The sequence below is a fragment of the Tympanuchus pallidicinctus genome, unplaced genomic scaffold (genome assembly GCF_026119805.1).
Source record: "Tympanuchus pallidicinctus isolate F22 unplaced genomic scaffold, pur_lepc_1.0 scaffold3, whole genome shotgun sequence".
Classification (NCBI taxonomy): Eukaryota; Metazoa; Chordata; class Aves; order Galliformes; family Phasianidae; genus Tympanuchus; species Tympanuchus pallidicinctus.
Window position 1 is genome coordinate 9,738,978 of NW_026294747.1, and position 14,639 is coordinate 9,753,616.

A 14,639-nucleotide genomic window follows, 5' to 3' on the forward strand; every position below is an offset into this window, starting at 1 on the left:
CAATAAGGTTACAACAGAGCAGCTCACTGCAGAACAAGAGAGCAGCAGCGAGAGCCCAGCTCTCAGGACTTGACAGTGATGGATGTCTTGCCAGACATCTTACAAAACCAACCAAGTGTGGAATTAGATGTGGATAGCACTGTGCTGTCATAATGGGGAATCTGATGATCTGAAGTCGGTTAAGATAAACAAGATTGGTCTATCTTCCTTTTCATTTTATAGAAGGAGAGCAAGCAGAAAATGACTTCAGAGACAACTGGTCTAGAGAGGTGAGCACCTTCAGCGTGCAACTTGCACATTAGCAATCTGCAAGACAAAGATGTGCCAAAACAGACAGAACGCAAGATATTCTCAATTCCCTTTCCCTTCCAGGAAATAAAAAGGAATTACAGGAGATTTCAAAAGTGGTGCTAGAAAAGAAGAGAAAGTTATATAAGGAAGTAGTGCTTTTGAAAACATAGTTCTCAAAATGACTCAAAGCTTTTCAAACGAGAGGGATGAGCTTGTAAGTAGAAGCTATCAGTTCACGTTGTCAACATACTACTCTGTAAGTGCATTACAGCACTTCATTATTTTGTAGATACAAAAAAAAATCATCTTGAGACACAGGCTCCCAAGAGAACAGAGAGGGATGAATACCCTTTACAATGAGACCAAAAACCAGCAGTTGAGGAGCATGACATTCCGTGAGACAATGAGAGATAGGCAGGCTGTACGAGATATTAAAGCACACACGTGAACTTGCTGTGAAAACACAAAGTCTGGAAGCAGGAAGGAAAGAAGCATTCAAATTTTGTTCCACTGTCAATGGTTGGTACTGCATTCAGATTTCTCTATTCAAGAGAATGTCAGAACTGGCACCTAGACAACGTGACTGCATTTACCTCCCACTAACAGCAATCCTCCTTTAGATCCCTCACTTATGCACAGCCTCCCACTGCTCAGATAACTTTCTGGATGCAAACCACACGTGTGGCTGGTGACAGTCAAACATTACCAGCTCTGTTTTGCTCCGGCATTCCCAACACAACCGAACTCTGGCAGACTATTTGGAAATTAAGACATTGTACTTTAACGTGCATTTAGTGCTTTAGATTGCAAACATCCTACCTTATTTTCATACGCATTTCTTCAGAACTATTTATAAACACTTCTTTCCCCTAGCCATTCAGACTTCACAGCGTTCACAGAACAAAAAACTCTGAGGTGGCACTGACACACGGCCCTCATTCATTAGTGCTCTACTGCTTTGTTATGCTTCCTGTATTCCATTCCCATCTTGCCTGCAAGCACAGTAACTCCACACAAAGTGCTCCCTGAGGACATGGCCCCCTCAAGCCACACGCGTGCCTACGGGTGACACCGTGTGGCTGCCAGAGGAAAGCTGCCCGTGTGTTCTCACCTTGCCTTGTTTCAGTAGCAGGCTGGATGCACAGTCCCACATAGGTCTTGAAGGCCAACTTTACCAAAGACTTTAAGGAACATAAGACATTCACATCACTGGTGTAAGTTCATTCATTTTCATTCGTCACAAGGAACGTGGGATGCATTCAGACCATTCACTCTTCAGCAGCCAAGTTCAACCGAAATTAAAACTTGCTGTAATATGGGTTAATTAATGTCCAGGACTCGGAGGTGAGGAGCCAAGAGGTTTTAATACAGCCTCTGCTAGAATTTTCGGTGCCTGGACTTTGCAGCATTAACTTCTCCCTCTCTAAAAAACTTTGTCAGAAGCATTTTTAAAGAACAAAATAATGCATGAAGTATTGTCAACACTGATTAATGAGCACCAAATCCTCTATGTACCCCACATCAGTTCACCTGATCCAGTTTAAGAAGTAGCTGTACAGATTAGAACTTGCATTCCAGCAATAAGATGCATTCAGTTCTGCACGCTGCTTGCGGGCTGTCTCAGGAATACCACTAATTATATTACACACATTAATCCAGTATAGCTGTGGTGTGGGACATCATCTACTCTTCAGTTCCATCCACAAAAACTCTCCAAAATAGCTGTGGTCTCACTGTAAAAGCCCAGCACAGCTACACAAAGCAAGCACAGCACACATTTGCAATGCCATCTCAAGGATTTATGCTCTCCTTGTAATTTAGTCTGCAGTCTTTTCAAAATCTGCTGCTTCTCATTTAAAGCACTTTGTCTTCCCAGCAAAAGGTCACTAAGGCAGTCCTACCTTCCCACACCTGCACCTGATGTGCTGCATGCCTGCACTCAGGCTAGAGCATGGGAAAGTAACAAGGCTACCAACATCTATGCCTAAATCAAGCGAACAAATACTTAGCAAGGAAGGAAACGCTTAGCAGATTCCTGAGCTTCTCCAGACACCAAACTTCTAAATAAGTCCGGGTAACTTCAGGCGGTGCTCAGCCTGTAGTGACTGACTTCAGGAATCTTCTGTTCAAAATGAGCTCATTACAGCATCAGGACAAGACAAGGGGTGAACCCCACTCAGCAACGGCTGCAGTCCTGGGGCTTCTATTTCAGCCTCCTGCTTGACAGTCTAACCATGGAGCACGGCTACACAGCCAACAGTAACAATCAGTGTCATCATGGAGAGGAACAGCAGTTTTCCCTTTTTTTTTTTTGTGCAAGAAGAGGGAGGGCATTGCCTATGTACTTTGCACTGCAGGACAGAGCAAATTTTTATCAGTGAAAAAAGACAAAAAAGCAGAACAACTTCGTCCACTTCATATTCCTACACAGCTTTGCAATTTTGCTGTACTGGATTAGCTTTAACCTGCAGCAGTGATGGGCTGGTTGCATGGAGACGGTCCATGCAGACGCCCAGTGCAGTGAGCTGGAAACAGACTAAGCCAGTCATTATTTTTATTTTTCTCTTTCCTGTGCAATCAAGGTAATTTTCTAATTATAATCAGTACCAGCAGTTCTACTTCACCACAACAGGCTGTACCACAAAACACAGCAGATTTAAGAGGAGGTAGTGCAGTACTTCTGGAAATCCACCTCTTCACTTGTGCATGTTAGCTAGTACAGGAGTACTAACGCAGAGCATTGAAGTCAGAGAAAGTAAATCCATTAATCAAAGCAGGGATACAGAACTAAAACTTTCTTACAGGGAAGTGCTCTTCCCCAGTTATGGATGACCAATATATAAAACTTCACCAATCTTATAAAAAGCCTTTTACCTATAAGCAAGTCACTCCTAGTCCTCCAGGCAAGCAGCAGTCTCAGGAGTCGCAGATTCTGAAACAAGGCATTTTGTGCTTTGAAAAACAAAGACCCAGACCTTCTTCCCTGTGCCCTAGCAGGAGCAGGTCATCCACAAATATATTTTAAGCACCCCGAACTCATCAAGCATGAACTTCCATGATTTACAGATGTGGAAACAACTACAAAAGAAAGCGACAACTTTAAGCATTTCTTCTGCCAGGTGAAGGCTGAAAAAGCTCTCCTTTATGTTGCCAGCTGAAATGCTATCCTACAGGTGGCAATGTCAATTCACAAATAATCAAGGCGCACAGGTTGGAGCTACTGCTGTCAGCTCTACTGTCAGAAGGCCAACAAGGTCCCCACTTGCAAGTTCACACTGGGGACTGAAGCAGCATTTTCCTTCATCACCTTTGAATACAACGACCAGTCGCAGCTAACTGCTACCAAGTAGGAATGGCAGGTAAGAAAAGCAGGATCAACTACCACATTGCCTCAAACTCTCAGAGCAAGTTTCCATTTCCACTTCTGATTAGCTTGTGGAAGTTTACCGTGTTTACGGGAGCAGGCTGCTTAGCATCAACCACCTCAAAGCAATTTTGTTTTACATACGAGGAAATGCAAGGGTGTGGTGCTCTCCACTTTCTCTGTGAATTAGTTACATATTGGAAGACCTATATATACAGCAGCTTTAAGATCAATCTCTCATTGATTGATTGATTGAGCTGCCAAAAAAAAAAAAAATGAAAGAGATGAAACTTAATAACCATACTCGCACCTCACAGCTTTAGCCTCAATGTGCAAGCTACAATTTTTTGTCTTAACTCATTCTAACATATACAGTTAGTGACTTGACTCCACAGAGCTTTTCATATTAGAGACAATAAAACACACAGTCTTTGCTACAGGCTGTAATTCCTTACATTTGACTTGAAAAATGTAATCCATCTCCCAAAAGTACTTTCACCATAACTCCTGCTTTGAATTTTTTACACATTATTCATAAGCAGACTTTCGCTGCCCAGGAACAACTCAAGGGAGGAAGGAAGAGCTGCTCACTTTCTCAAACTCAGAATTACACAGCCTGACTGTCTCTGAATTCCTCTGCTCTGCATGGCTCTAGCGTTGCTTCGAGGTCTAATGCTTGCCTGCAGGAAAGGTAAGCAGACCTTGTTTCAACACTGCTTTCTCAGCAGACATTGCAGATTTATGGCAGAGCACCTGATAGCACAGCTGGAAGCACAGTGGAATTCTTGAGCAGACCACCGATCACACATTTTAAGTCAAAATAAATACCAGCTTTTACCATCTATCACAGTTAAGATGACTTCACTTTCAAGCTCGAAGAAAGTCGTGTGGATGTGCATGCTGATCTCCTAATTAGATTCCATCACCTCCTTCGTTCCCCCCACCCTCCCAAAAGAACCAGGCTTTAGAAGAGTCAGAAAGAGGCAATATGCTTACCCCCTGATAATGGTTAGATCATCTTTAATTCTAGCACCTGAAGTTATACAAGGGTTTGCTTAATAATCAAGTTTCAAAGAACTGTTGGACACATTCAGTAAGGTGACAACTGTGCAATACCACTCAGTATTTCAATATCAGGGAACATACTCTTGAATTGTTTAAACACAATCCACAGAACTGAAAATTAAACAACCATCCACGGTTTAACTAAACAATCAGTTAAAAGTCTTACAGTTTAATAGTTCACATAATGGTCAGTCTTTAGTAAAGGGTACTGAAATTGATTAAAACAACACTAGATTTTACTCTATGGGTGCGTTGGGCAGGCACATAATTGGCCATTCTTGGGTATAACCAGGAGAGTAAGGAGAAGTTTACCACAGTTTGGCAAATCCCACATTTTGTCAGTTAAAAGTGAACTGTGAGAATTAAATACTCATCTTTACATATACACAAGTTATGCTGTGAAAGCATATTTGCTTACAAACATATAAAAATACTTGTTAACTAGTTTGATAAGAAAATAATGTATAAAAGTATATAGCAAAAACATTTAATCATCTCTGACAATGGAAAGATCAAATTCATTTTTATATCACATGAAAAAAAAAAAAAACAGCTACAATTTTAGTTTTCCTTAATCCCTTACCCAGAAATACAAAGGAAGACAATTTTCTTTTAATCCCCCCCCAAACAATGATGTGAAATTTCATAAGAAGCTGAAATGCCTCAATCCAGAATGAGCTCAGGTATTTGGCCATATTTTAATAGTAGCAGTAATCCTCCCGTAGCTGTTCTGGATTCAGAAAATAAATACAGTAGACTGTTTTGGCCACTGAAATAAAACTGCAGCATAAATAAGAGATGAAAAATTTTGCTGACAATGAAATTCAGTGTAGGTTTCTTAAGGCTAGCTGAATACTCAAGTCTAATTTAACCGAGGGCAAAAAAGCCAATCCACCCACATTTTTTAAAAGTATTCTCTGTAATTCAATATAGGTCTTTGTAATAGCTAACGAAACATCAGAAGTAAAAATAAATTAATTCACAAGAGACAACTTATGCGTGACTTCAACACCTTGTCCTACACGGTTTTGTTTCATCTCCTTTGCGAATAAAACTCCACAAGGTGCAAGCTCTTAAAGGGAGAGAAGGAAGGAACTGTGGTATTAAAGAAGCAGCCTTAGTGTTTTGTTGTGAAGTCTGCCCCAAGATGACCGAGTCTTCAAGAACTATTCTGCCAGCTTCTTGGACTAAGGCTATTCTGGTGACCACTTTTAGGACATGCACATATAAGGCTAGACCAATACCAGAAGTGATGTAAAATGATGGAAAGAAAAAAAATAATAATCTGGCAGTTGATAGCTTGGTTCTTGGGATTCTCAGAAAATTACACAATGGCAGCCTTTTTTGTCTTTCTCTTTCCGTGTTGGCTCTGGTGAAGGAGGGCACTCTTGTTCTTGAAATTTCCTAGAAAAAGACATTTTCAGTTAAATAAACATAGAAACTGTATTTAAATTCTGTGATTTTACATTTGCATAGGGAATGAACTTAAATAATTTTGAGCACCAGGAGTGAGTGATAGTACTTTGGTTTTGCTCTTTACAGAAGGCCAATATTCACATTTATGTTACAGGTTGGCTTCCTGGGTACTCAGTAAAATCTGAAAGATTATGGTCCAGAATGCTTTCCTTCTTTTTCAAATACACATAATATTCATGTAGATATTTCTACCATTACACAGGAAAATTCTAGAACACAGAATACTGGCTGAAGTTCACAGCAGGCAGAATTTTTTCAGCCACCTCCTGCTGCATTTCAATGCATTTGCTCAAGCTATCCATTAATGAAGGGACACTAATTATTTGGACTTAAGTCACCATACCTTATAACTCTGACAAGTTCATGAAAAGCTTGGTCTACATTCAATCTGATCTTTGCTGAGGCTTCCATGTATGTTACTTTAAGTTGTCGTGCTAGCTGCTGACCTTCCTCTTGTGTCACCTGTAAGAGAAATCGATCATTAAGTTAAACCTTGTGCTGGCACAGCTGTGTCAGTAGGCACTGCAAACACAATTTAAGGGTCTATTTCCCTCAAACAATAATGCTTATCTGACCACAGATCAGATTTCTACATTGCCCATGTAATACAACTGGAAAACAAGTTCTTGTAATACATCTTTTCACATTCAAGTGAAGTCTTTTTATAAACAAAGACCAAACCTACAAGGAATTTCCTCCACTGCAGCTGCCTCCCATTCACTTCATTTCTGTGTAACAAGACCAAGTTTCCCTTCCTAAGCACACAAGAACCCACCAAAGCAGCTGCCTGAGTCAAGATTTCTGGGGTTACTACAAGAGCTTGGAATGCTGAACTCAACTCTCCCTGGCCCACATAAATCTAGAGGAAAAAATAAAATTACAACTTAAAAAAAAAGACGTGGGTTAGCTTCTGAATCATTATAAATCTATTTATGACTCATCAAAATATTAAGACAACCAGTTATAAGTGGCTTAAATCACAGGAGGTCTAGATATACATAAGTCTCCCCACTTAAGAGATATTAATGAAACTGTCTGCCTCTTGTCTTCTTGGGAGGAGGAAAGGGAGATCATGAGGAAATGGTGAGCGTCATAAAGAGCTGGAATAACACTTGAAATGGTGGAGCAGAAGGCAGTAAGCAAGGAGACTTCAATACAGAAAGGAATAAGTTGGTCACAGTGCAAAAGCAACGGAGATGGCTACATGTTTTTGGATGAAGTCAAAAGCAGTGAGGACAGATGACAAAGACGATTGCAAGAAGCGCAAAACATTGAAAAAAGCCTTCAACAGGAAGTTGCCCCCAGAACAGGGAGGAAAGGACAGCTTTCAGTGATAAAAGGAAGCGCAACAGATCTCGCCAAAGCAGCAGCTAGTGGTAGAAGTGTCAAAGATTATATACTGCTTTCACAGAAATATGTCAAACCAGCACTCATAGGCCTGATATAATGAGAACAAAGACCCTGAAGGTTTATTTTTAGTTTGCTTCTGAAAAGACAGTCAGATGCACGCTGAGATCAAGGAACCACACAGAAGCAGAAAGAGATGGAAACAGAAGAACATCATTGTGAGCACCCAGCACAGTGCAAGATGCAGGAGTGCTTTGTAACATGCAGAATACTTTCCTACAGCTACATGCAAGGCCTGAGAGCCCTCTCTCACAGCATCTCAGCACATTTGACTCCTCTGTCACTGACACCCCACTTGCACTGCAACACAACCAACATCATCTATTGTACCTGCACTTCTAACAGCAGGACACAAAGAATGAATGACTGGGATCTTTCCATTCTCCATTACTACCTGAAAACCAAATGACACTCGACATTTTTGCTCCATTTTCATCTCCTCCCCCAGCCCCAAATTGTTGAAATGTTCTTATTCCAAAGCCACATTTTGAGAAACTCTCTCAGCTATCTTCTGGCAAGTCAATGACATTGCAGAATCCCCCAAAGTTTGTATGGAGACTTTCAGAAACTTTAATGCTTCTTTGTCTCATTCATCAGACAAAAATAAGCTCAAGTACCAACACAACGGTTGCAAAAACTGTTTACTTCTACTTCACTTTTCCTCATTCCTGCACAGCCTACTGTAGCCCCAGGAAGATTAAAATAAAATTAAACTCAATAGCTATAAAAGAAAGATGGTCCTGAAGAGAAATTGAACCTTGTCTTTAAACCAATGTAATCACTATTTTCTTCGTTATTGTATCGAAAGCACATTAGATACTGAACAAATGTAGCTGTAAGAAACTAATGTAATAAAGTGAAACTACACTTTCCCAAAAGTCTGCATATACAACATTACAGATGCAACATAAGAGCCCTTGTTGTTTTTGCTAGAACATCTGTAACTGCTTAATTTCAAAATAATCTTATTGTCATTTCATCTAATTTTACCGGAATGCTGTGAAGCAGCTTGCAGTCAATGCAAGTGACCTCAACAAAATCAATTTAGATTTGCGTTTGTTTGTTTTGGGCACGCTATGGAAGCATTTGCAGTGCTCAAGCAGTAAATTAGAGGCCAGAGCATACAGGATCTGCTTTCAAAGCTGAGGAAATTGCTGGAAAAGCAAACATAGAAATTGTAGAAATCAAAAATATGAGTTTACACTCTCACGTTCTCCATACTCCCTGCTTAGACATAACAACCGTGATAGACTTTTCAGTAAGGAAGATAAGAGAGATTAAAGGACACTAGGAAAATCAAAATTACTTTTTTTTTTTTTTTTTTTTTTTTTTTTTTGTCAAGGAACACTCAAATTCACTTTCCCAGAACAGAATTTCTGATAGACTGGGTGTGTTGGTTCTGCATTGACAATCTTTGTGTCAGTAAGCTTAATCGTGAATATGAACGGCATCCCCTGCAGTGCTTATCCTTTGTTTTAGGTATTTTACTATTTGCTTTCACATACTGTTGGTAGAAGTTACTCAAATAAATACTATAATAGATGTAAACAAGTCAAACATGGAAAAGCATATCCCCCAACTCCCTACGTAACAGCATTCTTACTGAATCAGTTTCCATTTCAACACGTGCATGAGCCTTGTGAACGGATCTCAGACTGCTCTCCCTCTACATTATTGTATCTGAGAATTGTTAGAAATAAGAGTCCTTTCTGACATTTCTACTCTTTCCTCCACTTAAAGAACTTCTACAATGCTGCCTGACTTAACACTGCCTGCATACCTTCTCCCTATACTTCGAAGACTAAGGGCTACGTAGGACTGGTGCCAGAACATGACAGCAATTCCTCTCCCAAGAGAGACCCCAAGAAACCCTTTGGCACATACGATCTGGTTATAAAGTAATGACACCTAATCAAAGACCAGCTTGCTGTATTCAACTACTGCATCAGATGGCTGATTGCTTGGTATTTATAGAGGTCAAAAAGCAAGCAAGCCATGGCAAAACCTGAAGGTACAGTCCTTCTCTGAGATCAGAGAAATCACTGCACCTAGCCACTGATAGATAGATATCTCAGGCTAAGCTCATGCAACAGCAAAAGCAAGCTGTGAACTACTGTTTACTAGTATCCAGGCTCATGCAGAGAAAGGTCCAACCACAGGACTACCTGCCAGGCACCACTGGCTTTGCTGATCATCTGTCTAGGCACAGAATAAAGACAAGACAAACTCTCCTTAAAGTCTTGCTTTAAATGAACTCAGCAATATAGGTAAGCTAACACCAGCTCACTGCATTACATCAGTAACAATGTAAAATCTGAAACAAGTATCGAATGAAACTCGAGCGTTTTCCTGTTGCAACTTGGATTTTCCTTGAAACCCTGCCATCTGGGCAATGAGCAGACTTGACCCAATTTAAGCCAGCAGTTATCTTCAAAAAGTCACACACACTGCACTGACAAGCCTGCTCCCCTGTTGGCAGCGCTTATTGTTATACAGACGGCTCTGCTGAACTGCCTTACCACAGGAGCATCCAGTGCTGTCTGTGGTGTGCAGAATTAACCCACTTAAGATAGAGTACTACATGGCATTGACTTCAAAGAGAAAAGCAGAGATGTGTCTCTAACCCATGACTGATGAGGGAATCTGGAAATACTGGTGATTTTATTCTCATCGTACAAAGAAATTGTAAAGATTAATGCTTGCTCTTCCTCTAATAAATCAGCTTTCTTTGTCAGCCAAATGGGTGGATATCCAGGACTTCACCTCCTGTGCTACACAGGAGACAAAACAAGTCCTCTTAATTCCATTCAGTTACAGACATTACTGTAGTAAACTATTGTTTCAAACTTCCTATTTCATTTATTATCTTACAAGAACACTTGAGTCAACCTACTTCTATTACAGCTGCTATCTTAAGCTACACCTTCAGCATGCCACGAAGGTTGCATCAAGATCACACTAGAGCTGTGCACTTCTGCAGTACCGTGCAATTCACGTATTTCCTGAGCAGCAGTCAGCACTCCATCAGGATTGTTAGTTATTTGCTCCCTATTTTATGGTATCACGATGATAGCACTCTGTCTGAACTACACAATTCACCTCCTTGCATGGGGGTGTGGTCAGACCCTTGAGACATTCTAAACGTTTTCCATACAGATTTAACTCTCTCCAGATGCAGAAAAATCTGTGTTAATCGCAATAAGCATCACAGGTTGACCAAAAAGCAAGCTGAATGACTTCCTTTAACTTAGTTTTACATTCGCAGAGCGCACTTTGTTAGCTCACTACTTTGCCTTCTGTCTTCAAGAAAAAGGTAGATGATGATCACAAACAGTCTGATCTAAAAATTCATCTTTCTGAATCTCTGAAAGCACTACTGGCAGAAGGCCAGCACTTCTCTGCATGCCCACAAGCTACAGCACAGAGCAACCTCCCACACCACAGGGCTCAGGAGTGGGGGGAGAACTCTGCCTTAGCTCCCACCTCTCCCTCATGCTGCCTGTGTAGCCAGCCTGCAGCAGGCTGGAGTTCTCCATACTTGGGAAGATGTGGTGGCAGGACTTGCTTTCAGCCAGGTCAGCAAGCTGAGCCAGTGCACTGAATAGATGCTGGCAGCCTGAGCTCACGTGATGGAGCAGAGGCTCTGGCTGCTGTTTAACATCCAGCTGATAACATCTCACTGCTAACTGCTGCCAAAAGGCGAGGTCTCACTTTCTTTCCCCCACCCCAACTCCTCCCTGCTCTGCTAAGAGCCACAGTCCCACCCCTTCCCATGCTTCAAGCTCTGGCACTCACTCCATCTCTCCATGAGCTGATTTCACTTGCACACGTATCAGAGCCCTTCCAGCTTGTCTGTTTTTCTCCCTGTCTAAAGAGATGATTCAGCTTGCACAGTGCCTCGGGTGAGTGTTAACAACAACACAGGAAAGAGCACAAATGTCAAGTCAAGAAGGAGGGAAGCCCCTCCCTTCTGAGGAACTATTATGTCACCTTAGCATCCCCGAATCATTCCTCTGGGCTGACCTAAGGGCAGAGCCCCATCACACGACAGAGAAAGGGGCATAGAAGAGTTAAAAACACGCCACTAGTTGTTTCAGCAAACCTGCAAGTGCTACAGATTAATGAAGATTAAGTCCTGACCTAGGACAAAAGTGACAAACCTACCAATTTGCACGTAAATGATGTGCATGGCAGTACCAGAAGTTATGCTTCCCAGCATCTAAGACCAATTAATGAAGCCACAAAAACAACAATAAAGATGCTTCTGGTGATACATGCTTTTGTGTTCAGATGTAGGAAGAGAACTGCAAAGTTGGGCACTGTGGAAGCAGCTGCTTTGAACTGCTTTCTGTAAAAGAAACTAGTCATCAAGTATGGAGGGACCAGCAGGGGAAAAGGGAGGGCACCTTTTTTTAAAGGAGAAGCTGATAAGTTACAGGCTGTGTAGTAACATTAAGAGGATGGAGAAGATCAAAGTATTTCTAGGAATGATCTCCAGGATTACTATTTACATTTGCAGGTATCCTCTGAAAATGTGGGTTGACAGATGATGTTATTTCCCTCTCAAATTATTTAGAAGTTTGTCATTCAGCTGTTACAGTTTTCAAAAGAGCTCAGTTCTACCTACACAGTTTAATGCACAGCTGTTGTCGTGAAGCACCTCATATTCCAGGACATGCAAGGTTAAATCCAGCAATTCTGATGGGGGTATGATGGTAATTGAAGTGGGAACACATTCCACTTCTGTCTCAGGGACAGGGGCTACACAGCTCTGTGCATGTGTGAACATGTGAAGTTACTCCTGATGAGTGTGCACAGAGCTTCTGTTAAAAGTTCTTTCATGACAAGACATCCCATTTTGGAAGGGATACACAAGGACCAGTGTCCAACTCCAACTTTTGAGACACCATCTTTCAGCATCAGTCTTAACTTCTGTAATGACCTTCCTATACTCAGGTCCTGGATAGAGAGGGTGTGACAATCAAAGGAGGGTATTTAACAGGAACTTCTTTTTGAACTCCATGGCTTCAGGTGCTCTTCAAGAAAAATCTTTCAACAATTGTGTATTAAACCACTAAAATACTAACGTGTTTCGAGTCAAATATCTCCATGCTCAAGCCACTGGTTCTTAACACAGGCAATATTTTATTTAGCAAAGAATAATATTTATGTAAACACAGACAGACTAAAGACAGGTAAACAAATCTAAGAATCTTAACAAGGAGAGAACAACTTAAATGCTAAGCTTTTAAAATAGGGAAGTCTCAGTAGCTTTTAGTTTACTTTCAGGTAAAAATCAATCACGTTTACTACCAAAGCTTTAAGAATCATCTCACTGTCTCAGGAGAAAATACAACTTCTGAAATAAGTTGAATGACAGAAGTTTGACACCTGCTCCTTTCCTGCTGGTTTAGTACAATTATTTCCATTTCAGTTCAAACCATCCATTTGATTTATGAAAACCAAGAGTAAATAAAGAAAATCCATCTAATCAAATCTTTTAACAACTCTTACAACTAGAAGTGAGGTTGAAATCCAAAATTTCAAGGTACTCAAATAGGAGGACACTGTATTACTATAGTTTTATCTTCTAAAGCTTTGAGTCAGTTATGCAGAAGACAGGTGGTCAAATGGAAAGAGATGAATGGCTACTCATTCATACGAAGCACAGCAGTGAGCAATAACAGCAACGGCAGTGCTGGAATGTGCTCTGCTTGGCACAGAGCACAGTGGTGAGTAACAGATAGGAAGAATGACATACATTCATGCCTGAGCCATGACAGAGCTCTCAACCTCTGTATGTGAATAGATTTGGTCTAACATCACGCATGAGTCAGACAGATCTGCTGCATGTGGAACGCCATCCTACTTCAAAGATTCAAGTACAGTTCCTGAGTAGTTGTTTCTTGCATTGCAGTTAGCTAATACGGTATCTTTTTTTTTTCCCCCATTTGTTTCTTGTTCCCACTCTATTATCATGAGAAAAAATAGTGAAATTTCCCTAAGAGAGCTAGCAGTAACTAGTAAGAAATTAATTACCTGTCTTTGGTGGTCCAGATCTGCTTTATTACCAACTAGAATCATAGGAAACTCATCACGATCTTTCACTCTAAGAATCTGTCGTTGAAACTTATAGATTTCTTCAAAACTGTAAAAGAAAAAATAGAGCATCAGTGTACGAATTCACAGATTCTCAGGCTCTGTGCAAGTTCAGGAATGGTGAATCACCTACTGGGACTTGCCCTGCCATGCCACACGAGCACAGACAGCTGCAGGCGCTCCATCAAAGAGTCCACTGTCACAGCATGACAGGTCAGAGAATCATGCAGTACTCAAACTAAAAAAATCCTGACTCAAGCTGGCAGCAGAGAGGAACGGACTTCATTTGGGCCACAGGTTAAGCAACACACTTTCCCACTTTAGAGGGACCGGGATGCCACCCAGTTGAAGAGAATCAGGGAGCCATAGCTCAATCTACAAACGCCGATTTTGGAGTCCAACTCTACCTATTCAAAACGTAGCCTGGAAACACCTGTGATCAATATTTCATCTAGCAACCTCCACAGCTACATCCAGGAATTTGGAAGGGAGATTGGGAGGGAAGGAAAAAATTATATCTTGAAGGGAAAAACGGGAAGGCTAAATGAACACTTCCAAAGTCACTAAGTGTGTCTTATTTGGTAGTAATGCTTTTTAGATAGAAGTATTCCAGTAAAGCAATATATTAATGCAGCTAATTCTGGCCTAGACATTGATTTATGGAAAGAAAAAAAATACACCATTTTCAGTAAAAACAGTTAAAGCTTCATCATTTGCACACAGAGCTTCAGCACTGATGCTGGTAAACAGTCAAGTTTTCTTTAGCTCAGAGACATCCCAACCACTATAATTAATTCCAGGTAAATAGTCTGAAGCCATTTACAATTACGTTTTGGTAGAAAATTTACATAGGCAGATATGACAATACAGTACACCTCAGCCTTTTACAGCAATTATGAGAGGAAACATGAAGCAGAAAGAATGCCACTAGGCATAC

At 40.9% G+C, this 14,639-nt stretch overlaps 1 protein-coding gene across 6 annotated transcripts in view; it reads right to left on the reverse strand.

Annotated features, from left to right (window-relative positions):
• Positions 1-4,658: 4,658 nt before the first annotated feature.
• Positions 4,659-14,639, reverse strand: part of RRAS2 (RAS related 2) — a 35,941-nt gene continuing 25,960 nt past the window's right edge. For all 6 annotated transcript variants that reach the window (XM_052693527.1, XM_052693529.1, XM_052693531.1 and 3 more), the window contains exons 4-6: positions 13,643-13,751; positions 6,540-6,658; positions 4,659-6,124 (exon numbers count right to left, since the gene is read on the reverse strand). In XM_052693527.1, the coding sequence (XP_052549487.1) occupies positions 6,037-6,124; positions 6,540-6,658; positions 13,643-13,751 (316 nt within the window). In that variant the 3' untranslated portion in view covers positions 4,659-6,036. The remainder of the gene's footprint in view (positions 6,125-6,539; positions 6,659-13,642; positions 13,752-14,639) is intronic.